The sequence below is a fragment of the Gilbertella persicaria genome, assembly GCF_025201335.1.
Source record: "Gilbertella persicaria strain CBS 190.32 chromosome Unknown B0P05scaffold_13, whole genome shotgun sequence".
In the NCBI taxonomy this organism is placed as follows: domain Eukaryota; kingdom Fungi; phylum Mucoromycota; class Mucoromycetes; order Mucorales; family Choanephoraceae; genus Gilbertella; species Gilbertella persicaria.
This window is the reverse complement of record NW_026251974.1, coordinates 94,284-122,110: the sequence shown is the minus strand read 5'-3', so window position 1 is coordinate 122,110 and position 27,827 is coordinate 94,284. Positions and strand designations below refer to the sequence as shown.

General features: G+C 36.5%; 12 protein-coding genes across 12 annotated transcripts; 5 read left to right on the top strand and 7 right to left on the bottom strand.

Moving 5' to 3' along the window:
• Position 1: 1 nt before the first annotated feature.
• On the bottom strand, positions 2-1,372 carry B0P05DRAFT_535757 (uncharacterized protein). The gene has a single exon (XM_051577474.1). The coding sequence runs from the start codon at positions 1,365-1,367 to the stop codon at positions 39-41; it is 1,329 nt and encodes a 442-aa protein (XP_051436266.1). The 5' UTR covers positions 1,368-1,372; the 3' UTR covers positions 2-38.
• Positions 1,373-1,393: 21 nt separating this feature from the next.
• B0P05DRAFT_535756 (P-loop containing nucleoside triphosphate hydrolase protein) lies at positions 1,394-2,676 on the bottom strand. Its single transcript, XM_051577473.1, has 2 exons — positions 2,625-2,676; positions 1,394-2,581 (listed from the first exon to the last, which is right to left on the bottom strand). The coding sequence occupies exons 1-2, from the start codon at positions 2,644-2,646 to the stop codon at positions 1,461-1,463; spliced, it is 1,143 nt and encodes a 380-aa protein (XP_051436265.1). The 5' UTR covers positions 2,647-2,676; the 3' UTR covers positions 1,394-1,460.
• Positions 2,677-2,682: 6 nt separating this feature from the next.
• B0P05DRAFT_507459 (stress-activated map kinase interacting protein 1-domain-containing protein) lies at positions 2,683-5,021 on the bottom strand. Its single transcript, XM_051575552.1, has 4 exons — positions 4,597-5,021; positions 3,008-4,544; positions 2,814-2,946; positions 2,683-2,769 (listed from the first exon to the last, which is right to left on the bottom strand). The coding sequence occupies exons 1-4, from the start codon at positions 5,013-5,015 to the stop codon at positions 2,717-2,719; spliced, it is 2,142 nt and encodes a 713-aa protein (XP_051436264.1). The 5' UTR covers positions 5,016-5,021; the 3' UTR covers positions 2,683-2,716.
• A 431-nt stretch (positions 5,022-5,452) lies between these two features.
• On the bottom strand, positions 5,453-6,332 carry B0P05DRAFT_535750 (uncharacterized protein). The gene has a single exon (XM_051577472.1). It carries the CDS (start codon positions 6,131-6,133, stop codon positions 5,570-5,572), a length of 564 nt encoding a protein of 187 aa, XP_051436263.1. The 5' UTR covers positions 6,134-6,332; the 3' UTR covers positions 5,453-5,569.
• Positions 6,333-11,531: 5,199 nt separating this feature from the next.
• Positions 11,532-12,681, top strand: B0P05DRAFT_585762 (GDSL lipase/esterase; the record flags this gene model as incomplete). Its single annotated transcript, XM_051582470.1, has 6 exons — positions 11,532-11,713; positions 11,757-11,781; positions 11,830-11,937; positions 11,988-12,197; positions 12,248-12,543; positions 12,588-12,681. The coding sequence occupies 6 exons, from the start codon at positions 11,532-11,534 to the stop codon at positions 12,679-12,681; spliced, it is 915 nt and encodes a 304-aa protein (XP_051436262.1).
• Positions 12,682-14,964: 2,283 nt separating this feature from the next.
• On the bottom strand, positions 14,965-16,508 carry B0P05DRAFT_535744 (survival protein sure-like phosphatase/nucleotidase). Its single transcript, XM_051577471.1, has 5 exons — positions 16,036-16,508; positions 15,910-15,985; positions 15,622-15,867; positions 15,193-15,575; positions 14,965-15,144 (listed from the first exon to the last, which is right to left on the bottom strand). The coding sequence occupies exons 1-5, from the start codon at positions 16,061-16,063 to the stop codon at positions 15,065-15,067; spliced, it is 813 nt and encodes a 270-aa protein (XP_051436261.1). The 5' UTR covers positions 16,064-16,508; the 3' UTR covers positions 14,965-15,064.
• B0P05DRAFT_535742 (uncharacterized protein) lies at positions 16,509-17,924 on the top strand (the record flags this gene model as incomplete). Its single annotated transcript, XM_051577470.1, has 4 exons — positions 16,509-16,707; positions 16,753-16,848; positions 16,906-17,002; positions 17,044-17,924. Coding segments are annotated over 4 exons (887 nt in total), but the record flags the coding sequence as incomplete, so codon positions are not given.
• Positions 17,925-19,617: 1,693 nt separating this feature from the next.
• B0P05DRAFT_535732 (kinase-like domain-containing protein) lies at positions 19,618-21,191 on the top strand. The gene is made up of 5 exons (XM_051577469.1): positions 19,618-19,959; positions 20,047-20,236; positions 20,290-20,560; positions 20,612-20,736; positions 20,782-21,191. The coding sequence occupies exons 1-5, from the start codon at positions 19,673-19,675 to the stop codon at positions 21,118-21,120; spliced, it is 1,212 nt and encodes a 403-aa protein (XP_051436259.1). The 5' UTR covers positions 19,618-19,672; the 3' UTR covers positions 21,121-21,191.
• A 349-nt stretch (positions 21,192-21,540) lies between these two features.
• B0P05DRAFT_535730 (GTP-binding protein ryh1) lies at positions 21,541-22,243 on the top strand. Its single transcript, XM_051577468.1, has 5 exons — positions 21,541-21,627; positions 21,672-21,744; positions 21,790-21,901; positions 21,947-22,110; positions 22,155-22,243. Exons 1-5 carry the CDS (start codon positions 21,574-21,576, stop codon positions 22,208-22,210), a joined length of 459 nt encoding a protein of 152 aa, XP_051436258.1. The 5' UTR covers positions 21,541-21,573; the 3' UTR covers positions 22,211-22,243.
• Positions 22,241-25,210, bottom strand: B0P05DRAFT_40182 (uncharacterized protein). Its single transcript, XM_051573681.1, has 9 exons — positions 24,908-25,210; positions 24,804-24,857; positions 24,657-24,755; positions 24,546-24,609; positions 23,390-24,500; positions 23,030-23,336; positions 22,837-22,983; positions 22,489-22,785; positions 22,241-22,442 (listed from the first exon to the last, which is right to left on the bottom strand). Exons 1-9 carry the CDS (start codon positions 25,109-25,111, stop codon positions 22,269-22,271), a joined length of 2,457 nt encoding a protein of 818 aa, XP_051436257.1. The 5' UTR covers positions 25,112-25,210; the 3' UTR covers positions 22,241-22,268.
• A 20-nt stretch (positions 25,211-25,230) lies between these two features.
• On the top strand, positions 25,231-26,792 carry B0P05DRAFT_467369 (P-loop containing nucleoside triphosphate hydrolase protein; the record flags this gene model as incomplete). The annotated part of the gene is made up of 4 exons (XM_051574379.1): positions 25,231-25,404; positions 25,488-25,828; positions 25,877-26,088; positions 26,134-26,792. 4 exons carry the CDS (start codon positions 25,231-25,233, stop codon positions 26,790-26,792), a joined length of 1,386 nt encoding a protein of 461 aa, XP_051436256.1.
• On the bottom strand, positions 26,792-27,527 carry B0P05DRAFT_535720 (D-tyrosyl-tRNA deacylase). Its single transcript, XM_051577467.1, has 5 exons — positions 27,408-27,527; positions 27,179-27,361; positions 26,995-27,138; positions 26,908-26,952; positions 26,792-26,851 (listed from the first exon to the last, which is right to left on the bottom strand). Exons 1-5 carry the CDS (start codon positions 27,487-27,489, stop codon positions 26,796-26,798), a joined length of 510 nt encoding a protein of 169 aa, XP_051436255.1. The 5' UTR covers positions 27,490-27,527; the 3' UTR covers positions 26,792-26,795.
• Between the last annotated feature and the right edge of the window lie 300 nt (positions 27,528-27,827).

Sequence of the window (27,827 nt, the reverse complement as noted above, 5' to 3'; positions counted from 1 at the left end):
TTTTTTTTTTTGTCAAAAGGTTTATCCATATTTTTTTTTTATTGAGGTATAAAGACAGGTGCTTTAGGTCCCTCACAAACTACATGAAACTTTTCTCGAGTATCTGCTTTTCTATTGGCAAAGACGATACGCATCGTTTTAAACAGATAGATACGCTTTTTGTCTGTCCTGCAAAACTGTAAATGAATAGCATATCTCAATAATTGTTTGTTGCCTTCTGTCACATAAGATTTTTGACGTAAAAATGTCTTTGTATTCCTTGGCATGTCTGTAAAATCGTAAGGAATCAAGAATAATTTGACAGCCGTTTTGTTGGGGTTCTTGACAACCACTTGGATTTGTCCTTTGGGTGGAATACGGTAGCCTGGTTGATTGAATTGAGAAGCATACTCTTCTAGATCCACGATACCCACATAAGGTGTAGTGGTGGTAGTATCCTCATCATGGTCAGGCAAATGATAAAATGTGGCTGGAAACACAATCGACCAATGAGGAGGGCACTTGAGGGATGGTTTACAGTTCCCATAGCCCAAGACACCCATCTGACAATGGAATGTAATGGGTTTAGAAGGCATGGAAGACATACGACCTGATAAAAGGGATTCTTCAAAACTGCCGACTAAACTACCATGATGGTGCAGGATATCTGTGGTGAGTGAATGTCGGCGTTCATTTGCTTCATGGAAATGACGAGGTGTGGGTGAAGTAGAATAAGCAAGGGTGGTAGAACGATGATGATGGGTATATTGCATGCGAGGTGTAGGGATGGGTATAGCATAACCAGAAGTCAAATGATCATCTTCTTTTTCTTCTTCTTCTTCCAGGGCAGATAAAGATAGCCTTGATAACCGTCGAATGGCAATGACAGGCGTGTTAGATGCTAAAGGATCCAAGGATAAAGATTGCCAAGGTACCAATGATGGCTTATGTTGATCAAATATGACTTCAATACATACACCAGCCAGTTGAAATCGTTTTGCTTTTAACTGTGCATCTGATTGGAATTCAATTGTTGTCTGAATGGATTGAGCAGAATAGCATTGATAAGAGGGTGTATCATGATCGAATAAGATGGCATATACTTGGTCTTTTCTTAATGGATATTCACCTATAAAATCAGCAATCTCTTGTTCAAAAGAGAGTTGAGGACCATGCCAAACAGACAACATCCATCTTTCAAGTAAAATATCGGATTCCATCTGCAGAATATTGATGACTAAACCTGCTTCATTCAACACAGATTGATCAAAATAACAAGCGTGATGATGATGTTGTTGTTGTGTAGCAAGACAGTGTTGATGTCCAAGTCTTGAAGCAAGAATGGTTTGAACAAGTCTATGTGGATCCAACATAACAGGAATAGGCATTTTTCAATCATAAAAAAGAAAAAAAAGAAAGAAAAAAAAATTTTTTTTTTTTTACTATTATTATGCAAAAAAAAATAATTTTTTTTGATTGGTCTATAAAACTTGGTAATCAATCCTAAGTCCACTTCCCTTTAAAGCAAGTGAAGAGGGTTTGAATGCATTTGGCAAAGGCTTTTTATCAGGTGGCAAGAATACTTTAGCTGCTTTTTCTGAATAAAATAATCGCTGGGTATAATAATGCTTCCAACAATCTTGTTCTAATTGACATCGCTTTGAAAATGACTCGAAATCATTCTCTTCTCCCTCTAATAAAGGTGATTTTAACAGGGCAAAAGACACCATTTGAATCCAAAATAAGATTTGTGTTTCTGAGTACATAATCGATCGATTCTCTTGGTCAATATGAGTAATCACATGATGCAATTGTTGAAATAAAGACGACATTTTGTGTTCAGACAGTGTCAAGAAAATGATACGTACAAGACAGCCATGATCAAAAAACAAGAATGCTTTCTGACTACTAAAGAATCCCGATTTAAATTCTTGGTCTGATAGATGGTATGGATTCAAAAGGGATTCCCAAGGAGTGATTGTACTGGGCTGTTGAGATACTGAATTGGACATCAAACCATGTCTACTGTGATAAGCCAATGTTTGATGCATGTATTGAAAGATAGCATCTAGTCCATCCCCTGTTAAAGCATCACATCCAAATATCCTCCAATCATGTCCTTTCAATAATCCCATCAAGGGTTTGTCATGAGCCCACGCATTGCCAATCTCTTGTAGATGGTTGATATCAGGTTGTTTGTTGACAACAGTAATAATGATTGTATGTTCAAGTGCTTGTCCAAAGTTCTCTAGTAGCCAAATCATATTCTCCCGAGATTTAAAAGCAACAGCTTCTTTTTGATTCTCAATCGCATCTACCATGTACACAAGTACTCTTGTATGTTCATTCAAATGGTTTAGACACGAACTTATTTCTATAAACACATCAGTCTGTTGATTTGACACAAGACATGGGTTACCTGCAAAATCCCATAATTCAAATAGACGTGATTGATAAGGTATCATTTCAACATTGTGTGTGGGTGTGGGTATCACTGTAAAATGGGTATCGGGTTGACCTGTACCATACTTGAAATAGGACTTATAGAGAAATGTTGTCTTTCCTGATCCTCTTGCACCAAGAATACGAACTGGAATAACGTCTTGATAAAAGTAAGCCTTTGTTGTATCTATATGTCTATCTACCTTCTGGTTCCTTAGTCATCATCTCAAATTATAAGTGAAAGAAATAAAAAAAAAAAAAAAAAGGATGGATAAAGGATTAGCCTCCATTTTATTTAAATGCCTTTTGTTACTTGCATTAAAAATCGAATTCGCCCACAGATTTCACCTAGAACTGTATAAGTCTGTTGTTTGGATAATATCATTACTTACTTGCTTCTTTTGTGCTTTCTGCTTCAAGATCATAGGTCTTGAAATCACGCTCTTTAAGGATAATCACCTTAAAATTAGTAGGCACTTTTTTACTCTGTTTACATGATCTCACTGCACTTGCATGAAACGATGTCTAATGCATAGTCAATTAATACACACTTATATATATATAGGATGACATGTGTCTCACTTACTGTCTTGACTGAATCAAACATGCCCTTGTGTTCTGGTGGCATCAAATGAATATAATCACCATCAATAGCCATGATATAGACACGTTTAGAGACAAACATAGGCATCTTTCGACTGACTGTGTATTTCTTGTATTGAGACAACAAGGTATCATTGGCATTCGTAGTCGAGGGTCCTGCTGTAGGACTACTCTCTGTTGTTGAAAAGTACATGGGATGATTACCTTCTTCCTTTTTTCGCTTGATAGGGGATCGCCATGAATGAGATGTGGTAGGTATACTTAAGGTAGTTCCTTTCTTGGTCAAGGTCAGATCAGTAATACCCTTCATGCTCTCAACAGTAGTATCATTAGACACAATCACATTACTGTCTGCGATAGTCAACATGTATTCATTTGGATCCAATTTACGTTTTCGAGAGACAAGTTCAAGTACATCGCCAATAAACATTTCAGCATAGACAGGAATGGCTGTTGTAGCAGATACTTCTTCATTCGTCATCAGTTTGATACGGAAATACTTGAGTGGTGTCATAGGCATGGTGGCCTTGGTCAAGGTGGCTTTTGAAGAAGGTACCGGGACAGCCACAGTGGATGCATCAGGCTCAGGTTGTTGTTGAGTGGGTAAAAGATGCGTCAAGGTGGGTTCTGAGGATGGCTGAGAGGCTGGATCTTCTTCACCTGGCATATGCAATATCGGTGATCCTTCAACATAGGGGGGTATATGATCGTTCATGTTGGTATGCGTGGAGGATCCCAGATGCGTATGGTGTTGTGCTGGTAATGTTTGTTGTGCAGCCACCCTTTTTTTATGGAGTGTCTCTAGATCAGGTTTACTTCGACCCATTTTGGCTCGATCCAAATCATTCTGTTTCGCTTGAGAAGGTGTGGCTCGACACAAGGCAAACTGGTCAAACGAGACACGGCCAATATTGCGTGTTCGATCCACAGCAGGCAAATCGTCTTCAATCTCACCATCGTCTTCTGCAATCAACAAGACCCATTCCGCTAAATCATAAGCAGATTCATCTAATTCAGGCTCACGCTTTTGTTCCACATAATCATACAAGATATAACCAATCACATCATCTGTAATTGCATCAGGTCGTACTATCAAAGAAACAGGTGTATAGGGTTGATTGGAGTGAGGTAAATAGACGCATAAAGTGATCGATTTGGGCTCGCCTTTGCCCGAGACAAAGGCGTATTCGGCAAATGGGTTTTCTGCAGCCGTTGCCTTTTCTGCAATGAGGGCTGATAGTGCAGAACCGGCAGGGTGCTTTGTCGCATCGAGTTTTTTGAAAAGAGGTTCATCCAGAGTGGCAACAGAGGTAGGTATGGATGCTTCTATAGTATCAGTATCATGAGGTGTGACAGGAAATCCATTGAATGTAGGGTTGGTTGTCTCCTCAAATGAAGGTGAAGGATCAATAGCTGAATCTACTGAGGGATGTAGCGAAGTAAATGGGAAAGAACGATGGGATACCACTTGCATTTGTGGCTGTGCTGATATAGGTGAAGTCAGTGCTTCTTCAGGTTTTCTAAAGAAATACAACATCAGCTCTCATCAGATCGTTTTGAAGGATAACTTACCCAGAACCTGAAAATAACGCTTGTTTGTCTTCTATCTCAATATCGTCATCTTCACTATCTGTCTCTTGTGCTTTTGTGGTCGTGCTCATCATGGTGGGCGTCATAACTGGATTGGGTAATCGTTGTTGAGGAATCGTAGGTAATGGTTTATTTAACAAGGCAGGAGGCCTTGCTCGATAGGTGCGTTTGGTGGTACGTGGACTACTGGTCAAATTCACTGTGTTTTCATTCAACAGACTATCATAGACAGGTGAATAGCAGTATTGCATTTCAGGGTAGATGGGTGCTGCTAGACGAACATAGTCATCAGACATGACAGTCGGTGGGAAAGTAATAATACGTTCACCACGTTCGTCCATGCGTAAAAACTTGATGCGACTAATATGAATTAAATAAAGTGGGTCTGTGATGAGTGACATGAAGCATAGAAAAAAAAGAGGGTTTCATGCGTGTAAAGAAATTCATATTAAACCAATAAATGATGTTGTTCGGACCGAACAAAATATGACCTTAATGAAAAAGGTGTCTGCATTAGAACCACCATTGCCTGAATTTATTGAAGCCTCACAGCATATACAAGTGTATGGACTATGAATATGAGAAATATTGTAAATAACTCATCTTATTCTATAGACATACTTTTACGAAACTAGTCTTTGATGTCAATCTTAGTAATTACTGACGTTTGTCTAACTTCTCATATTTTTGCGGAAGTGAAAAATGTTTGAATCATAAATGTCTTCTTTGAGCCCGTCAGATCAATCCAAATCTTTAAGCTCAATTGAGTCTTATTATGTGTAATTCAAAACTTTCGGTATGTAATTCAGAAGGAAAAAATACCTCTCTGTACTCTATACTTTTCGGTTCAAGACTGAGAGGAAAGGCTGGTGTTTAAGAAAATTAAACTATGACTTTTTTGATATTGAGAAGGTTATTAAGGTGAAGACAAATGGCGACCATGCTGATCTTTAATTTAAATAGCAACTACTTCAACATAGAATCTGGTATCGTCTTTCAGGTATTTAGGATCACTTGCTAATTGATCATGGATCCATTGGATAGCATCCTTATAGTTTTGAATGTCTTGAGTATAAGGGTTGTTGAGACCAGATTCACCATTTCTGTGTCCACCAAACCATTTGTCAGCACCATAGAATGCCTGAGATTCTTGTCTGGCTTTAATGTCTTGAGCAAGCTTCTTGTTCAAGACAGCTCCCTTGTTATAGTCCTTGGTCTGATATTTCTTGAATTGAGAGGTAGAGGTGCGAAGCATAAACCAGTTTTGTTTAAAGATACCAAAATTAGCAGAATCAAAAGATTTGTTATCACCATAGGCATAATCAGCCTTCATATGGTCACTTTCTAACATGGCAATAGCGAGATCATAGATGCCACCACCATTTTTGAGAACCTGTTGCTTACGAGCTCCGAGACCAGGCACAGTATAACTGCCTCTTTTACCGTTCGTAGGAGCAGCAGAGACAACGAGAAGAAGGAAGGAAATGAAAAGCAAATAGAACCCTTTGGTTTGTATCATTGTGGTATTGATGATTTCGAAAACTAATGTTTTTTTTTCTTTTGCTTGTATTTATACAGTTTTGATTTGGGTTTTCGAGAATGGATGACAATTACAATTCAAGTCACAAAGACACATGAAAGGAAGGTGTTACCATGCTTATCATTCTAAAGATCAATGCATACTTCAATTGTATTGTATTTTTCAGCAATTAAGAGACAGTCTCAGAGAAAATAAGAGAAAATTATTGGATAAAATAAGAGAAAATTTTAGATCAATTAAGAGAAAACTGACCAATAAAATAAGAGAAAAACACAGGAAAAATTAAGAGAGAAAAAAAGGGGCAATTAGTAGAAAGCTTATTTATACTTTAATCTCATTATAAGTTTTTCTCCAGGGCTAAGCACTTTTCAAAAAATCCGAGGGAATGGTGGATCCAGCCTTGGCAGTCTTTCTTGGTTACCTTGGAGCAGGCATCCATGATTCTGGGTGTGAGTGTCTCACCAGTTTCGAAAGGTTTTCTTTTGACACCATACTTCACCTTCGACCAGAATAGCTCAATTGGGTTTAGGAATGGTGAGTATGGTGGAAGATATACACACCTATAGCCTCTGCTTTCTATCAAATTTCTTACTGTAGCTGGCTTATGTATGGGAGCATTGTCCATTACCAAGTAAAAACCCCTCATGTTGTTTCGGTCAAGAACATCCATCACATTACTCAAGTAATTTAGATAATGCTCGGCCCTTGTTCCAACTTTGGCTGTTGTTGTAACAACCTTACCATCTACTCTTCTCTTCTTAGCTCTCGAAACCATTATTGGCTTTCTCAAAGAAATGTCAATAACGCCGGCACTTGAGATGGCACCAAGGATGGTTATTGTAGTGCCTTTTGAAGCAGGGACAGTTGTCTTAGCAGGTGCTCCCTTCTTAGACCAGCCACGAGTGCGTGTCATGTGAAGATTGAATCCTGCTTCATCCAAAAATACGCAATTGTTCTCAAAGTCAATTTCTCTATCAGCTAGCCATTGAAGGATGGTCTCCTTTCTCTTCTTCAAAGTTTCTTCTGAATTTCTAGCAACTGAAATCTTCTCCAACTTCTTCATAGATAGTGCACAGCTGGTCCTAAGATGTCTGTATACTGCGGATGGGCTTGCAGAGAGACTTGGAAACTCTATGATCAATGACTCGTGTATTCCAGCTACAGTTGTAGTTGAACGCTCATCAACAAGGTCGATAATAAACTTCGAGTGCTTCTCAGTAAGCTCAGAGACAGTTCCCATTCTGCGTCCTCTTTTCTTCTGTTGAGGTACCTCCCCAGTTTTCTGCCACTGCGATTTGAAACGGTAGGCTGATTTTTCATTTATTCCTGTCTTTAAAGCTGCATCCTTTATAGGTACCTGTTCAACTAACAGAGCAATAAGCTTGTTGATATCCTGCTGAGTGTATATACGTCTAGCATTGCTAGCGTCGTCTTTTTTTTCAGTCAGGTCTCTGAGAGGCTTCTCTTCTTTCAAATCGCTCTCACTACTCTGCACATCAGCTTCATTTTCCTCCTCGTCCGAGCTATTACTGGGCTCATCACCCTCGTGCCCTTCCTTCAGTTCCATCGTCACATCTTCATCTAACTCCATGGCTGATGCAGTGATGTTATACTCCCACTTCTTTCTCATCATCGACATTACACTGACAATAATCTCGGGTACAGCTTCAATATCTTCGTCGCGTAGAGAGATCTCGTTCATATCATAGTCAATATCCATTTTTTGTTAATAATAGTGAGAAAAGTGCTTTCTACTAATTGCCCCTTTTTCTCTCTCTTAATTTTTCCTGTGTTTTTCTCTTATTTTATTGGTCAGTTTTCTCTTAATTGATCTAAAATTTTCTCTTATTTTATCCAATAATTTTCTCTTATTTTCTCTGAGACTGTCTCTTAATTGCTGAAAAATACAATACATCTGCATGGTACAAGGAACAGTCTTCAATGTTTAATACTTGTAGTACGATATAAATTACAATCAAGTGTATTTTCAAGGCCCAATGACATCATGTAAAAGTTGTGATCGTTATGTTTTCTTTCAAGACATAGAACAATGCTCGGTTGAAAAGCAGTTTTGTTTTTAATAGAAAAAAATCATGAGCTATCTTCAAATAGTGTGTATGGTTTGAAGCCCAAGCATAGAAACAAGATCTGGGCCTCGAATCATTTCAAAAACAAAAACTCGGGGATGACAAGCCTTTAGGAGTGAAACATATTTATTTGGAATACATCTTTTCGATCCGTTTTAATCAAATTAATTAATATCAAAATCTGTGACCAGACTAAATGTTGCTCAAGACATTGAAGCACAAGTTTAACGTTTTTGAAAACAGTCTCCCTTTTTAAAATTAACATTGCAAAGAGACATCAAGGTTGGATGAAAGCATAACATATTGGGAGTCATTGACTTTATAAAAATGCTATTGTGTTAGCAACAAAGTAAAAAGCAATGCATTTATAATATATACCAAAAAAAATAAAATGGAGCTTGTGAAAGGTCTCTAGTGCATATAAAGTAATCAATCAACAGTGTTCCCTTCCTTTTCTCGGAAACTTCCTTGCAATACACTATTTTCTTTTTTTCTTTTTAAATTATTTTATTTGCCACACGTATTTTGTAGCGCGGTAGGGCTACAAAAAAGGGGTGCTCGACAATGAGTTACAAGATTAAAAGAGATAAAATGAAATTAAAAATGAGACAAGGACTATATAAAAGTTAAAGTTAAGCGAAACAGTGATGAAAAGAAGAAGGAGAGATGAAGGAATCAGTCTAGACAGTTCGTCTCTTCAGCAGCGCGGCGGCCAACTGCCCGGAGGGTTTGACTGAATGCTATGCTTGCTAGGAAGGGCTCTCTTCGATGGATATGAGCCCAATGGGCTTTCCATAATACTAATTATTGGGACAGAAAAAAAATCAAAATTGAAGCACAGATCGAAAAAGATTTGAAGCAAGAAATAAATACAGATTGATACAAAATATTAGGCATACTTTCTTCGAATATATAAGCTACTTGCCTTATTGGAAATGGACTCTACTATTCACAAAGACGGGAAAGGCAACATGCTTAATGATGAAGGCGAAGAAATTGTTGAGATGAAGATGGAGGTTAACAAAATCAATTATCCCCTGAATAATGTTACAAACTTCGATCAGTATACAGATTTGAAACCTCCCGAAAAGATGCAGTAGGAACCTAAAGAAAACCTTGAGAAGCAGCCTAGTTCTTCATCTGAAACACTCAAAAGTAAAAAAAACATATTGCAAATACAAGGAAGAGGACATAGAGTACTTTTTCTTTTTGGTCAACGAGAAGCAAATGTTTGTTCGTGGTACTGCTGCTAAAATAAACATGCCTCATAGTACTGCATACAATTGGCACACAAAAGGCCTAAAAAGCCTTGAGATGGATGAGTTTCTCGAAGAGGAGAAGTCTGGAAGTGGTAGACTAGTGGAAGATTAGTAGTTTTGAATGATGTCCATAAGGATCACATCATCAACCTTGATGATGAAAAGCCGAGCATTGTTTTGGATGAAATGATGGAAAGCCTGACCAGCAATTTTGCTGACTTAGAGACTTCAAAGTCTGGGCTATACAAGTTTGTAACAAAGAAATGTATAATCAGTCTTAAAAGAGCACGTTTCCATTCCATCGAGCGTAACAGCCTTCAAAAAAAAAAAAATTGAGGATATCAGTGGGTCAAGCGATAGGAAGCAACTGATCAACTATGAAAGTAACTGCGTGTTCATAGAAGAAGAAGCAGCCTTTCACATCAACATGAAGCGCTCAATGGCCTGGTCAAAGAAAGGAGAGCAAACAGTTGTTGTCACGCCAAAAACAACAGTAAAGACAATTACTTTGTTGGTGCCATTTCTCCGTATGATATGGTTAATGTTAAGGTCAAGTCGGCTAAGGTAACTGCACCTTCAAAAAAGAGAAAGGCGGCCTCAGTTAGCTCAACTGTTGTTGAAAAAGGCAAAGGTGTTACAGTGACAGGCCATTACTTTAATTTCATTGCAACAATCTTGGATGTTATGGATAAGAACGGCGAATTCAAGGGCCATTATCTCATAATGGATAATGCGCCTATTCATAGGCATGTAGACATAAGAAACTACATTGAGGCTCGTGGCTATGTTTGCATTTATTTACTTCCATAATCTCCTGAATTAAATACAATTGAGCAGTTTTGGTCTGTTTGTAAGAGCAAACTTAAGAGAGAAGCACTTTTAGAAGAAGAGAACTTAACTACCAGAATTCGAGACGCCTGTAACAGTATCCTTGTCAGCAATTTGCAAGGTTTTTGTAGATATTCTGTAGCTAAGTTTAATGATTGCTTGCAGAGAAAGCCCATTTAATAGATATAATAATTTGGTGCATTTGGGATATCATTGTACCAATCTGTATTTTCTAATTTTTTTTCTGTTCCCAACAATTAGTGAAACTAGTGTAAGTCATTCAATTTGTACTTCCTCTTTAAAGCTAAAAAGTAAAAACATTCTTTGATACATTATGCTAGACATAATTGATGAAAAGAGATGATAAAGTAATAAAAACGCTCTTTAGACCAACGGTTTGTCATTTGAAAGTAGAATAAAAAGAGCCTTTTTGACCTTTTGCAAATGATTTTATGAACACTTTCTTGCTCGATTCTAACACTACTTCATTTAGTTAATCTTCTTTAACTTGAAGCAATGTCATTTTCAGTAAGAAAAAAATAAAGAAAAAACATTTGCTTATAATAAAGACAAGCTTATAACTGATAGCATTCATTTATGAAGTGGAGTAGTCTTCTTTTTTCCTTTTTTCTTTCTTTCTCTTTCTCTATAGTGTTGCTTTGCTTCTTATAACAAATAAGTGCAAGAAGCAGCTACTAATGCTTTTGGTAAGAGAAAACAAGGTACAAGTTAGTCCCTTTAATTACCCAATGAAACTTGAAGTTGAATTCTTTTTTATTTCTCATGCTCAACATATTCATCTTTTGTTGATTATATTTACATTTCCGGTTATCTCCAATTGATAAAATGGAATTGTATTAAAATTGGCGCTTGCTTCCAAAGACCATTAGTATTCCGAATTGGGTCGTCTTTGGTATCATGATAAAAAACATATCAATACTTTGGATTGAAAGAATCAATATATTTGTAAAATTTAGGTGTTATTAAACAAAATCAAAGCCGTGTATGTTCTTTTTTCAGATTTACGAAATTTAAGTTGTAATTGTTCAAATCAATTGCATGTTATATGGAAGAGGAACGTTGTTATACAATGTCTTTGATCATCAAAGTATGCTATAGCATTGAGTTGTATCGCACAAGCTAACGCTCGAGAAAATGGTATAAATTACGGCTGTCTTTGCCTTCTTCTCTGTATTCTCAATCATGCGTCTTCTTTCTCAAGTCTTGATATTGACTGCCTGTCAAACACTCTTTGCTACTGCTCAACCCATTGAAAAGCGAGCAACCAAATTTACCTCGGTTTTTGCCTTTGGTGACTCTTACACGGACAATAGATCACTGAATGACTTTTATCAATCAGGATCAACGCATGTTAGCAAAGAAAGGTGTGTGTATACCGTTGTAGCTGTATCTAACAACTATCTGTAGCGCTCAATTGGCTGGAGCTAGTTATGTAAGTTTCTTGATGTCATTTATATTCTTAATGTTTTTTTTTATTTAGTTGGGTCGTGCTGCAGATCGTGCTCTTTGGGTAGAAAATCTGGTGCTTGACAAATACACTGGTGCGGACCTTTATGATTTTGCCCGTGCAGGTGCAACAGCCAACAATGTAAGCTAGATAGTATGCCAAACAATAGCACAATATAACACATTCAACAGAAATTGATTTACAGAAACATCCCAGACATGGACACTCAAGTCAATACGTTTAAGAAATCGGATGTTGCAAGCAAGAGCAAGTCCAATGCTATTCATTTCTTGTGGATTGGTGTTAATGATATTAATCTTCTTTGGGGAAAATATCAAGATGATACCAGTGAAAGAAGACAAACACTCGATGGTATTGTCAACACGATCAAAAATGATTTGGTATGTTTATTGTCTATAGATCAAACATAGTCTCATTTTTTAATTAATAGGACATCGTTAAGAATGCTGGTGCTAAAAATATTGTTCTAATGGGCCTAATTCCCTTGCAAGAGGTCCCCATGTATTACAAGAGTTATTGCAATGATAGCTCTAGAGAAAAATTAAAGCAATTAATCTTGAGCTATAACAGCAAACTTAAGACACTCACTGAAGAGTTTGCTTCCAAGAACAAGGGCACAAAGATTTTGTTCTTTGACTCGTATGTACAATTCTACAAAATGTTTGACTCAAGTACAATTGTAAACAACCGATTCGTTAACTGCAACAAAGCAAAGAACTGCGACAAGTAAATATAGATTTCAATATTAGATTTTAATCCATCTTACATAGCTATATTTGGTGGGATGAGCTTCATCCAAGTGGGGCCACTCACAAAAAGATCTCTGAAACTGTTCACAACAAAATTACTGAAGCAGGCTGGTAATCTTTTGATTATGTATTTGAACTTTTGAGATGAAATAAAAGTCTCTTGTTTGCCGTTATAGATCTATCTTTTTTTTTTTTTAGCTTACTCTGAGTCCTCATGAATTTATGATTTATTAGAAACGACTACAAGATGTTGGTTTTTGTATTTTTAAGGCAAATTAAACCTGAAATGTATCTATTCCAAGGCAATGACTAGGAAACACTCTGTTCATCGCAAAAATTGACCATTTTGCGCATATAGAATGCTTCCGAGAAAGCTGTAGTTGAAAGTGGTTGATAAGGAGAAAGTTTATTTGCCCAAAGTATTTTATAAGTTCACTGCGTTTTATTATACATAGAGTTCCTCGTAAGGTATGCATATAAAGAATAGATCTCTCCAGAACACAATATCATTGATCTAATCATTGATAAGATTGAACCCATCAAAAGAAAGACAATTACGCAAGATTATATAACCACAGAAGCAATAGGGATTGTATCAGGAACGACATACAGCCTCCAAAATTGAACTATCAACTTAACTATAAAAGGCATGAGGAAATAAACAATTCATTATTATATAAAGGAAAGGCGTAGATCAACAAAAAAGAAACCATCATAAAAGACTGAAAACACAATTTTCTAGTGTCTCCTTTAACAAAGCATAGATGCATTGGATGAACTTGAGTCCGAGCACAAGAAAATATTAAGGTTACAACGGTTTGGATCTTTTCCTCTTGAAAATTTGTCTTCAAAAATTTGCCCAAGTATTCTGAAGTTAACGAAAACAGAGAACAAAACTAGAATGAGCGATGTTGGTCCTTTCTATATCTGAAGAACTTCTTTTTCTTTAATATATCCTATCGTTACTCGAAACAAAAAAGGCATTTTTTCATGATAAGGGCTGTATCCATATTGTTTATCGTTAAATATTATAGTGTTTTTTGCTCTTCTAGAGAAGTAGGATCAACTACCCACCGACTACTAAATATATACTAAAAAGGGCCTCCTTTGTATTGGTCACAGTGATACAACAAACTATAAACGCAGATTTAAAGACAATACTCAAGTTAACTCAACCTCTTTGTCTGAAGTACCCTGGGATGACCTTGTCTAATTTCAATTGGATCAGACCTACATCGGGTCAATCTGACATTCCATAAGCTTTTTTTTTTCATCTCCAAGAGCTCTCGTGATCCTCCATGGGTCAAAAATATAAATTTCACAAAAGTGCCAAACTAATGGTACCATTCGATTTCTGGGTTCAAAAGAACATGTTTTAAATAAAAAGAAATCATTTTAGTGGTTTGTTTGTCGAGCAATGGCCCATCAAAGATTGGTGCATTTAAGCAGTGATTTGAGCATTTTTGTCCTAGATACCATATAAAAAGTAATAGCAATCGATATTTATAAAGCATATCATATCACTTCAAGTGTCAGAGAACATAGGAGAATAGAAAGATAGACATTTTCCAATGTAAATGCGGGAGTAAGTGTACGCAAGATATACAGAATGTCTGTGTGCATCGGAAATCGAGCCTTTGCTGAGAATAGCTTGAAGATGCAGTTATTTAACTTTGTAGTTGTGACAAAAGTTACAGGTATATGCTTTCTGAGCTTATTGATACAAGAAACACAGCAAATTTACTACTAAAATATTGAGCCAATAGACAAAAATATTTATGAAGTTTCTCACACATATCTTATTATTTTCATGATACATTTACCAGGCAAACACATTCACCAAAAACTAGAGCTTTTGGCACCCATTTTGAGTATTTAAGCTCGTCAATAGCTCTATTTTTCATCCTGTAGCATCAAAGAGAAGATTCGAAATTTGCGAACGAGCCATTTTCATGAATTGCACCCTTTCGATTCGAGGCTGTTTTGACTATTTTTTTAAAGATCGGTTTTTTTTTGTCTAAATCCACTTCAAAAGCACCATATATGATAGTAAACATTGTTTGTAGTTATTTAAAGCATTTATATATGTCCAAAAAAGGTTTATGGTACCTTTATATGCCTAAGAAAAAAAAAGAAGATTTGTCGTTTTTTTTTTATGATACATGATATATAAAAGGTAGCCTTTAGTACATACATCAAATACAGTACAGACTGCTTTATATTTGCAAATTCCAATTTAATTGCTCGGGTTTCTCCTGTGAAAGATACATACAGCTTAAAAGATACAATGTCATTTGTATGATTGACTGACATTGCTTGTTTATCTTTAGTTATCGACACAAACAATCTTAAATAAAAAGATTTAGTACATCATTCAAATGTACAACAGCTTTATCTACTCAAGGTTGTTGCTTTATTCACTCTCAGTATGATTTAATCAGAGTACAATTCATTGTGGTTTGTAAGTCTCTTTAGCTTGAGTGGCATCATGCCAAACTTTACTGTTTGTTTAAAGCATCGAAATTAAAGTCTAAATCATCTACATTTGCTTCTTGGAATGCTGCTATCATGGGTGTCACTATAAGTATCGATGAGCCATAGACGATCGACTCAAGCTACCACTTACCTGAGACAAATTGATTCATTAAAGCAAATTGGTCTGTTCCAGGCACACCTTGATCCTGATGCACTTGAGCAAAATCAGGCTTAAATCGAAACTTATTCTTGTTTCTCTCAAACAGAGATCCATAACGCGTATTGTAAAACCTGGTCAACTGAACAGGTCGTCTTGTGTCTGTCATGGGAATATTGATGTTGAAAGAACCGAGTGATGGCCATGGAGTATCCAGCTTGACAAGATGCTCTATGATGTCGCTGGCTGTTTCACAACAGTTTTGAATACATTCAGGGCGCTTATTACAGAAACAAAAAGACACAGATACTGCTTTTTGATGATTGAGGACGGCTTCTGTAGCAGCACCTACTGTGCCTGAAGCTAACGTAAATAGGCTAGTAGGCATTGAATTACTGTTGTGCTTGTTTGGAGACTGCTTACTTTGAAAAGTTTCTACCGAAATTAGGCCCACTGATAACAAGATCAAACGCTTGGTCTCGGAATAGATGATTCAGAGCAATATTGACACACGTAGCAGGTGTCCCACTTAACAAGAAAAAGTCATTCTCGTTTTCTTTCTCGACAGTTATTTGTTGTGTGATTCTGTTGAAGTATCGAAGGTAGATCTCGTCCTTGATCAGAAAGGACTTGGCGATCCAGGACTTTTGACTGTCTGGTAAGCATACTCTAGAAAGAGTTTAGTTTAAGGTATTTTTTAGCGTTTCTTACTTGACTTCCCAACCGAGACTCTCCAAGTGTTGGACAAAAGGTAAAATAAAAGGAGATTCTTCCCAACTAGGTGGGCCTATTCATTTCTAGATTAGTAAATAAGCTTTTGTTTGTTTGTCTGTATACCATCGTCATTACAAATCAATACTTTCATTTGGAAAAAGTGAAGGAAAGAAGAACAAGTATCATCTATACATCTTTATCGATCGTCCATCTCCTTTTTTTTTCTTGCGGGATTTTATTTTGATTTGATGATAATAATGAATACTTAGAAAGGCAGGGTTACTTTAAGTCTAGTACTTGCAACAATCATGAATTATCATTTGGACAGACATAGTGAGTAAAAGAGACAGACAGAAGATGAACCCACCCAGAGAAATGTAGCTGTTCAATGGATTTCTTTCGATATGAAAAGATAAACAAGTGATCAATTCGTTTTAAAGAAATGCCTTGTTTCTATGTCGCTTTAAAATGAATACACTCATAAAAAAAGAAAGACGCAAAAAGAAGTTGGTCCATGGCGTCTGTTTACATACGATTTGGATTTACCTGAATCGCATAAATAAGTAACGTGACTATTCTTCCTCTACTTTTCTTTATCATGTCTCTCTCTAAAGAACTTGACAACTTGTTATATTGGTCTCAAAAGGCTTCTTCTGTTCAGTTTCATAAACAAAAAAATAAGGCAGTTGAACATGATCTCGAACACGTAAAGAAAAGAAAACTATTACGCGATGCAAAACCTACAGAATATAACTTGAAAGGGCTTTGTGAAAGTGATAAGTCTATTGCACGCAAGTAGGTACAAAAACAAAAGACATCGCCATGTATTGATGACCTCAGATTTGAGGAAGAGATAGCTAGTCTAGAAACAATAACAATAGACAAAAAAGATATTGAACATCGTCTGCAATTACTATTAGACATGAGTGACATGAGGCAAGTCTTGGACAAAAAAAAAAAAGAGAGAAAAATTAAACTCATTATTCATGATAGTGGTAATCCAGACATTCGCAACATGACTCAACATCAACTACACCAATACCAAATGATGGAGGCACGTCTAGAAGAACTACGAACTATACATGAACAAGTGAGTCTTTTATTCAATTCAATGACACACTCATCAGTTAGAATGATCGGGATATTGAAACCCTCAAGAATTCACCTGATCATCTAGACATTACCGATCAAGATATGGGAACCCATTCCCAAGAACTTCAGCAACAAACAGAAAAAAGCAAACAGCTCGAAGCACAATTAACAGAAAAGCGTGCTAAACTGGCTGAATTACGTAAAAGTAAAGCAGAACATCAGCAAATCAATCATAAACTCAGAACGATCCAATTTGACCATTACAAGCATACAGAAAAAGATCAGCATTTAGCTACACTTAAAAGAGATATCAAAGAAAAGAAACAGGCATTAGAAGAATTGTCATCAAAGCAAAAGCACAAGACATACATTGAGACGCTCATAGATCAATTGAATGTGTGTTTACACGATACAAAAGATGCAGTGGATGCAAGTCACTTGTTACAGGCATTTACTACAGTCAAGCAACAATTAGAACAACCACACACTTCCTTCAAGTCATGGTTAGTAGATACGTATTGTGAATTATACTGATGTTGACTCTAGTGATGCCTATCGTCCATTCTTGAATTATGTGGTTGATCGCACTACTGCTCATCCTTTAGATAAACAGCATTTTGCTCGACTGTTTCCTTATTATATGGATCAGGCTATTCATGTACCTGAAGAGCGTCAAGTCAAGGCACGCATTCTATTGAAGCTCATGGATGATGGTGATATGCCATTGACTGATTTAACTGATTTTATAGAGTCTTTTGCTCAAGAAAAAGAACTTGACACAAAAGAGGCTTCTCAGTGTATTCATAAGCTAGTGGGTCAACAACTCATAAGAATAGATCATACTGAGACAGATAGTATTGTAACATTGTTATTATAGACTAAAATAAATGTGATGTACAGTGGTAGATATTGTCGGCTACAAAAAAAAAGTAACTGTAGGTCATTGCTATCACAATTTATGTTTAGATAGAATTGGATGCTATTGTCAGATAGGATTTTATTCATAATGCTCTAAAGCTTGAAGTAGCTAGAGTGTCTACTAAAGATATCCTGAGTTTGAATTGGTATTCGCATGTCAAAAACTAAAATAAAAAAAAATGGACTTTAGAAATTCAAGGGAAATGATGGACTAAAAGTGTCTAAAAACGAAGAGCTATAAAAAAAAAGGGTATTAAAAAAATTGATGGGTATAAATGAGGCGCATCTAATTATGTAAAGAACGCAGCATATCTCATGAAGATAATGGGCTGTCTTTCAAAAACGTATTTTTTGTTTTTGAACTGTAGCGTGCATTCTTAAGGTATTTCTACAAATATAACACTTGGAGTGTGTTTCATAGACCTAAAGAAGCAACTAGTACTAAGACATGTTAAATCAAAAATGTCTCTATCGATCACTAATCGGAAAATAGTGAAGATTTCTTTAGGGGATCATAAGGGCAAAATGACTTTTTCAAAACTTGCTCTATTTCTGCATCAATATGTTCTTTTATGTATGCTCAAACGTAGGAAACTTAAAAAACGGGGAATCGGAAGGTGGAAATGATGGTTTAGTTTGAATAAACAATTGCGAACTGCCAACCTGCAATTGGTACTGTTATTTTTTGTCGGATAAATTCAAAGAAAGATAGTTTATGTTGAAGGTTTATTAGGATTATATAATAAGTTTGATACTCGAAGTGTGCCAAATGGAATCAAAAGTTATTTAGTAGTCACAAAGTATACATGATTTAATATATAGATGCTTAAGCAGTTGGTGTTTAAGTTTATTGTCATTGAAATGTTATTGTACAAGTCTTTTTATTCACCTTCCTCGATTGGGCTCTTGTCCTTTCTATAACCGACAATATCCACCACTCGCACTGTGAAACAACCATATCAGAAAATATCGCCAAGTCTTTTTTTCTAGTCAGACATTATTGGTCCATTTTTAGAACGAAAAAAATAAATAAAGGGTTATGATTAGTAACTTGAAAGCTTATTTAACGAAAGTCGCTTTTTACATACAGATGCGTTAGAGCTATGACAGTGAAGACATTACTACAAAAATCATGCAGTCGTCTTGATAGCTAAGAGTAATTGCCAATGGTACTTCATTGGTTTTATGATATCCCCTCCCCCCTTTCCTGTATCAGAAGCATCTTTCTTCTTTGGAGGAAATTTCATTGATCTTAAAATTGCTGGTTTTAAAAACGATCTGTGTAGAATACTTTGGAATCGTTATTGTTCAGATAAAAAAAAAATGAGCCATTGATATATATATATATATATATGATGAGCCCAGAGCTTTTGTAATACAATGAGCGTAACAAAGAAAAAAATAAGAAAAAAAAAAGAGGTAGGAAACAAAGTAAACCATGCCTATTTGACTGGTATCAGGGTATTCTAGTTGATTATGTAAGACAAAGCAAGGCCATATCGATCTACTGTCATGCGAATCCGCCTTACACTTTTTCGGTAAAGTAAGCTAAACTTCAGTCACAAAAGAATAAACGTCATCTCCATGTGGGTGCCAATCAACATTCACCAATCAAATCTAAACTTGTTTGTTGTACACATAAAGAAATGAATATTTAAAGTCGTATTTTTTTTTCTTTCCTTCTTTTCCTTCTTTATACTTTTTTTCTTTTGTGAATACGTGTGTGCGTTTTTGTGTAAATAGAATTGATATGGATCTTCATAAATCGTTTTCAGCAATGTCAATAAAAGAAGACCAAGACAAAATAGCACCTCCAAGAGTTATGCCACCACGTATTCCAGGTCGTTCAGTGCTTCCACCCATGAGTCGAGCTCCAGGAAGTGCTCCTCCTCGTTTTCCACCACCTACAGGAGGAGGAGGCATGCGAGGAAGAGCACCACCTGGTCGTTTAGGCAACAAGCCTGGTCTAAACTTGTCTCAGTTGGGTCTTTCTCCTAAACCTGAACAAACACCTTTTGCCAACTTTTCAAAATACGTGTATGTTCTCTTTCGTTTTCCTTTATTCATTATTGATATCCCTTTTTCTCTCTCTCTCTCTCTCTTTCTTTTTTTTTTATTCTTTAGTGACCCTTCTGGTAAACTGAATTTTGCTGGCAAGGCTATTATCCATGCAGATGGTGTTGATTTCAGTAACGGAAATAGTTTTACTATCAAGATGGACGACTTGGATTTACAAGAAGAATTGGGCAAGGGACAGTATGGTACTGTACAAAAAGTCAAGCATCGTGTGACAAATGTTACGATGGCTATGAAGGTATGACACATACTATTATTTTGTTCTTCTTGACTCACTTATGATTCTTATAGGAAATTCGCTTAGAATTAGATGAAACAAAACTTCATCAAATCTTGATGGAACTTGATATTTTGCACAAAAGTTCTGGTGAATACATTGTCGAATTTTATGGTGCTTTCTTTATTGAATCATGTGTGTATTATTGTATGGAATATATGGACGCTGGTTCACTTGATAAATTGTACGGAAAAGGTGTGCCAGAAGATGTCTTGGCTAAAATTGCTACTTCTATGGTTAAAGGCCTTAAATTCCTTAAAGACGAACTATCTATCATTCACAGAGGTATATATAGTCATACTCGGTCCCTTTATATCTCACTCATCTTTTTGTTAGATGTTAAACCTACCAATGTATTGGCAAATATAGAAGGTCAAGTTAAATTATGTGATTTTGGTGTATCAGGACAATTAGAGAAATCCTTAGCAAAAACAAATATTGGTTGTCAAAGCTATATGGCTGTAAGTGGCATTACTCTGATGATCTTACCTAACTTTGTTGCATAGCCTGAACGTATTAGAGCTGCTAATACTTATTCAGTTTCTTCAGATGTATGGTCATTAGGTATCTCACTTGTTGAAATAGCAATTGGTTGTTACCCTTACAAATATGACAATATGTTTGCTCAACTAAAAGCCATTATTGATGATGAACCACCCGCTTTACCTGCTGATTCATTCTCAGAAGAAGCGAGGGACTTTGTCGCTTCTTGTCTTCAAAAAGATCCACTCAAGAGACCTGCTTATGCTGATTTGTTGGAACATCCTTTTATCAAGAAATATGAAGATGTTGAAGTTGATATGGCCAAATGGGCTCGTGAAGCATTTGAAGCAAGAACAGCCTAAGATTATATTTATATTCCCTTATGAAATGCTCTTTAGCATAAATAAAGATTCTTTCTACGTTGATTACATAATGATTTACACATCGTGTGTGTGTGTGTGTGTATATATGTGTAACTTGGTTGAGTCATAGGGCTTATTCTTATTTGAGCGGATTCTCTCTTATTATTATTTTTTTTTTTTCCTCATCTCGAAATATACGTTATGACAAGTACAGAGTTTAGTAGTCCTTTAAGAAAGTACAAGTTAGTCTTTCTCGGTGAACAAAGTGGTATGTTGAATAAACAAATAAAAACAACAAATTCTAAAATGGTATTAGTTGGTAAAACGTCACTTATTACTCGTTTTATGTATGATACGTTTGATAATACTTACCAAGTAAGTCTTGCATGAAAATAAACACACTGTACAAAACTTAGTTAGGCTACTATTGGTATTGATTTCTTGTCAAAAACCATGTATTTAGAAGACAAGACAGTTCGTTTGCAATTATGGGATACAGCTGGACAAGTAAGTCAACCCCTATGTGTATGTGTATTCATATGGTTTATTAGGAACGTTTCCGTAGTTTGATTCCTAGTTATATTCGCGATTCATCTGTTGCTGTGATTGTATATGATATTTCAAGTAAAGAGTATAGAATACGATGGTATTGTTATTAATATAGGATAGATCGTCAATCTTTTATGAATACTTCGAAATGGATTGATGATGTTCGAGCTGAAAGAGGTGATGATGTGATTATTGTCCTTGTAGGCAACAAGTCTGATTTAAGTGACAAAAGGTAAGAAGAAAAAAAGAAGAAAATAGGATGCTTATGTTTGTACAGAGAAGTCACTGTGGAAGATGCAGAAAAGAGATCCAAGGAATTAAATGTGATGTTTATAGAGACAAGTGCAAAGGCAGGACATAATGTCAAGGCTTTGTTTAGAAAGATTGCTCAATCTTTACCTGGTATGGAGGGTGGTCAACAACCAGAACAAAGAGATGCCAGTAAGTTGACTTGTTTGAAATCACCCATCATAACTCCTTATTAGTGCAAAAAATCAACTTGAATACAACTGAAACAGAATCCAGTGGATGTGCTTGTTAATATTCCCCCCCTTCTCTCTCTCCCTTCTTAGAAAAATAAATATAAATATATAGGTTTATTACAGGTAAAAGTTTTTAACATCATTTGCACCAAAGGGTTCACTACAGGTAGGGCATCTTCTCTGTCTTGTCTCTAGTCTTGCATCAATACAATGTTTACAGAATGTATGCATGCATCGTGTTAGAATATGTGTTCTGAACCTTTGACGACAAGTACTGCATTTTAATAATGCCTACATGATGTCCTATAAGTCAATGTAGCATAGCTGTCTTACTTACTCTTAATTCTTCACATTCGTCAATCAATTGTTGTTCTGCTGGATTGTCGCCTTGTGCAATCTTGTCCCATTTCTTCTTTAGTTTTTCATAGGTTTCTTCTGCCTGTGTCTGAAGTTGCTTTTCATCTTCAAATGCTTTTGTCTTTTCTTTTAGCATTTTTTGTAATTCATTCAACATGAGTTCATTATGTTCAATAGAAATACGGTAATCTTCACATAAATGATTAATGTCTTCTAAGTCTGTCTTGTCTTCTTCTATGGTTCGTTTTAATTTACAAATCTTTTCTTCTTTTTCGCTCTAAATAAACAAATATTATGAACAAGCCAATCAATAGACAACTTTTACCACTTGACGTTCAAGTGTCTTTTCTTTCTCTTCTAGTTGTTTAATCACTTCTTGACGAGCATCTTTTGTTGATCTTAGTTTAGTGACTGTCATGATGAGCTTTTCTTTATCATTCATCAATTGGTGGAATGTTTGAGCATATTTTAGTTTCTATGGATACGTTAATTTTTGAATGGCCAATGCACCCCCCACTTACCTCTGCTTGTAGTTTAGAAGCTTGTTCTCGTTTATGTGCAATATCATATAGTTTCTTTTGTTGTTGTTCTTCTAATTTGTTGTAAATACTGGCTACTCGGTCAATTTCTTCTAGTAAATGACTCTCGTTCTTTTCAAGGAATTCAATCATCAATGAAGACTGCTGTGATTCCATCCATAGTGCATCAAATGTCTCGATCAAAGGATGCGTCTTCCAACGCATAAAACCCTCTCGATTGGTAGATACATCACCACACGATTCTTTCTTTTCAATCATCTCTAGACTAGACAATAAGACACGCATATGACTATCAAATCAACAAAGAAGCGTTAAACCATAGCTGTTACTTGTTGACATTACCTCAAGTTTTCTTTTAGTTGATTAAATGTGTTGGCTTCTTTGGCAAATGGTCCAGCCACTTCTTGCTCTGCCTTCAATTTCTCAATGCGAGACAAAAGAGCGGCTACACGCATTTTACCTTGATTCGCAAACGACACGATCTTGTCTTGCATTTCTTTCTCTCTTGTCTCTTTTGATTTCTGTTCATCCACCAACAATTGAAAATGATCACGTTGGCCTCGGATACGAGTCAAATCATTCTCTAATCGGCGCATCTCTGCTTCCATGGCTATGCCTTGAGCCACTTTCTCAGACTTGACTTGTTCCACTAATTGTTGACGTGCAGACGTGATCTTGTCTGTCTCTCGTTCCATCTCCACACGACGCTGATCCAGATGAAAACAGCGATCTCGGTAATGTTCAATATTGAGTTTGAGTGTCTTGACATACTCTGTTTCAGCAAGACGATCTTCTCCCATCGTAAACAAATTCAACAGACGCTCTTCTTCTCGCAACAAAATCTGTCGTTCTCGTTTCAGTGTGTCGAATTCTTTTTCTCTGAGTGACAAGATCAGTTTTTGTTCTTCCAATGGATGTTCTGGGGGTTGATCTTGAACTGCTTGTGTCTCTTCTTCTTTTGGTGCGACTTGGTTGGCTTCTGTTAACGTGGGTTCGTGCGCCATGTCCCCTAACCCACCAAACCGTAAAGCAGCCACCACTTTACTCTTGGCCCTGTCGTGTCGTTTCCATACGGCATGGAGTTCATGAAGACCGTGTTCCAATCGTTCAACAGATGCATCTAATTCGGTTTTGACCATCTGTACATTGCCTTTGACGACATCTGTTTGATCAAGTAGGCTGTTCAAGTGTTTCTGAAGATCCATCATGACATGTTGACCTCGTTTATAAGCAACACCCAACTCTTTGATTTCATCTTTCAGCCAGTCCGATACAATCACTTGTTGAAGCATCGTGTCGTCTTGTGCACGGAAATTGTGTTCCATCAGCTCGAGTTGTTGAGTCCATGTCTGAAGACGAGTCCATACTTTTGTGCAGAGTTGTTTTATGGCCATTTGGTTGGTGTCGTTCCATTCTTTTTGTTGATCCAGTGTCATTTTACGAACAGGAATGGCTATCACTAGATCAATAACAGGGGTGTCATGCCCTATCAACTTACCTGGTGGTGGTGGTGTATCAACAGCCACCAAGAGTTTGGCCATAAAAGTAATTTCGGATTGAATCTAAAAAAAAGGGAGATCAGTCCATTGCTTCGAGTCCTAAAGCTTACCAAACTCCAGTCGATACGTAGCAAACTTTGCTGTATTTCTCGATCAATGTATCTCTCATGTGTTTTTTCTAATTGTTTCTCATCATGATGTAGTTTATCCTAAGAAGTATAAATAAAAAGTAGTAGTAGTTGGTATCATGCACTTGCCTTTTCTGTACGCATATGTTGTAACAATTCAGTTTTTGTATAATCCACATTGTCCTATAATCATAAATATCCAATGTAGAGTGGGGATAAAAGTGTCTACTTACAGAGATAATAGAAGGTACTGGTACTGGTGGTGATGGTGTTGCTGGAATGGGTTCCACATTAGGTTCAGTAGGCGTCACAGGTTGGATATGATAAGATCCTGTAAATCGTTTCTTTAAAGGAGGTCTAGAGACAGGTGGTGTAGTTACAGAAGAACTATCGCCTGATTCTTCTTTTAAATGTCTCTTTTCAGGTTGCATGGGCATAGTATATATATATATATATATCTTTAAAACGAGAGAGAGAAAAAAAGCGGAAAAAAAAATAATGGACAGTTATATATATATAAAAAAAAAAAAAAAAAACTCTTTTCAACTAGTTCATGATGAGTGATAATTACAATTATGGTAGTTCTCGAAAACGTTATGAATGGAAAGATGAATACACATCACAAGGATTTGCTCCTAGAGATAAAGCATTAGAAAAAGAATTGTTTGGTGTTGATACACACGTTCATAGTGGTCTTCATTTTGATAAATATGAACACATTCCAGTTCGTGTCAAAGGTCAAAATCCACCCCCTAGCTTTGAGTGCGTAAGTAGACGAGGTAGAGACAAGACACTGATACTGATACGGTTTAGTTTGATGATGCCAATCTGCATCCTTGTATGAAGGAAAACATCGCACTTGCTCGTTATGCGAAGCCTACACCTGTTCAAAAGTACTCGATTTCTATTGTTACTGCGGGTCGAGACTTGATGGCTAGTGCTCAAACAGGCTCTGGTAAGACAGCTGCTTTCTTGATCCCTACATGTTCGAGTTTGTTTAGTCAAGCACCTCAGTTGATCACGCGTGCTGCTCCTCATGACAAGCGATTCAAAGTGAAGCCTCTTGTGTTGATCATTGCTCCTACCAGAGAATTATGTACACAAATCTTTGATGAAGCCAGACGCTTTTGTTATCGAAGTATGCTTAGACCTTGGTAAGTTCATGGTCTGTATGGCAATCATATGTTGATCCATTTGTTTAGTTGTGTGTATGGTGGTGCTGGTCCAGTAGGTCAATTGAGAGAATTAGAAAAGGGCTGTGATGTCTTGGTGGCTGTGCCTGGTCGATTAATGGATTTCATTGATCGTGGCAAGATTGATTTATCCAACGTACGTTATTTAGTCTTGGATGAAGCAGATCGTATGTTGGATATGGGTTTTGAAGGATCCATTCGTGAAATTGTAGAAAGAAAAGGTAAGGCAGACTCGAATGAACTCCCCAAGATTGATGGCAAGTTAGGCATGAATAAGAACAGAACGACCTTGATGTACTCTGCTACTTTCCCCAAAGAAATTCGTGCTTTGGCAAGAGATTTCCTTAAGCCTGATTACTTGTTCCTAAAGGTGGGACGTGTAGGTGGTACTACCACAGACATTACTCAGCGCGTGATGTGGGTAGAAGAATCCGAAAAACGCACCAAGCTTAAAGAAGTCTTATTGTCTCAACCTCCTTGTCGTACCTTGATCTTTGTGGACACCAAAAGACAAGCAGACACGATTGACCAATTCTTGTACAATGCTAATTTGCCCAGTACTTCTATCCATGGTGACCGAAGTCAACGTGAACGTGAAGATGCCTTGCTTGCGTTTAAGCGAGGCAATTGTCCTATCTTAGTGGCTACTGCTGTTGCTTCCCGTGGTCTTGATGTTCGTAATGTGATGCATGTCATTAACTATGACATGACCAATTCGATTGATGAGTATATTCATCGTATTGGTCGTACTGCTCGTGTAGGTAATTCTGGTTTGGCTACAAGTTTCTTTAATGACAATAACCACCCTGTGGCTACTGACTTGACCAAGATCTTGATTGAATGTGAACAACAAGTACCTAGTTTCTTGGAGAAATATCGTACCAAAAATATGCGTTTTAAGGATGATGAAGATGATGATTATTAAAGTTTATTTTTCAGCATCATAAGTAAACTTTCTAGAGTCCAATTCTAATGTAACAGGGCCTATTGGATAATAAGAATACACATACACACACACACACACATGCTGTTTGTATTACCATCATTAGCAATATCCACAAGCATCATGGCACCAAATACACCATCTGTTTTTGATTAGTGCTTATGTCATAAGAGAATGAGCTTGCCTTGGATCTTGGATGGTTCATATGCTTTTCCTAGTTTTGTCAGGAATTGTTGATACATGGCTTTGGCAGGTTCTGCCTTCATGGCCCTATGAAAATCAGGCTTGTTGCCCTTGACAGCAGTACCCTGAAGTGTGAATTGGGACACTAAGATTCATGAGTCTTGCATCTGATGCTCATACATTACCACACAAGAGTTCTAGACCAGCATCTTTTACTCCCTTTTTCCACATGACACCATTGTCATCAAACACTCGTACATTAAGGATCTTATTGACCATATAATCCACATCTTTGTCTGTATCATCAGTGGCAATACCCAACAAGACACAAAGACCCTGTTGAATAGAGCCTACGACTTGGTTATCGACTAATCTTGTGTCAATAACTACATGTTGATCAGGAACCAGCGTTACCTGTGACACTGGCTTTCGTCACTCGTTGAATTACTGCTCTCATTGTCAATAAAAAAAAAAGGGGAGGAGGAATCCCAGTCATAAAGAGAAATACTATTTTATTTAAAAAATAAAAAAAAAAATAAAAAAAAAATAAAAAAAAAATAAAAAAAAAAAAAAAAATAGAAAAAATAAAAAAAATATAACTGTACTTACCCTTATATTCTATAAACAAACAGATAAACAAACAGACTCATGTTATTCTCAATATCAAATATACACACACACTCTTATAAGTAATCCACATCAATTGAAATCTCTGCTAAATCCACTCGGTTTTAAATAGTTCAAAGCATTTATATTTCGACGCGTGTTTAATTAATAAAAACATAGAGGAGCTTTATCGACGGTATGGTTCAGGTGAGTCGCGTCTGTATCCAC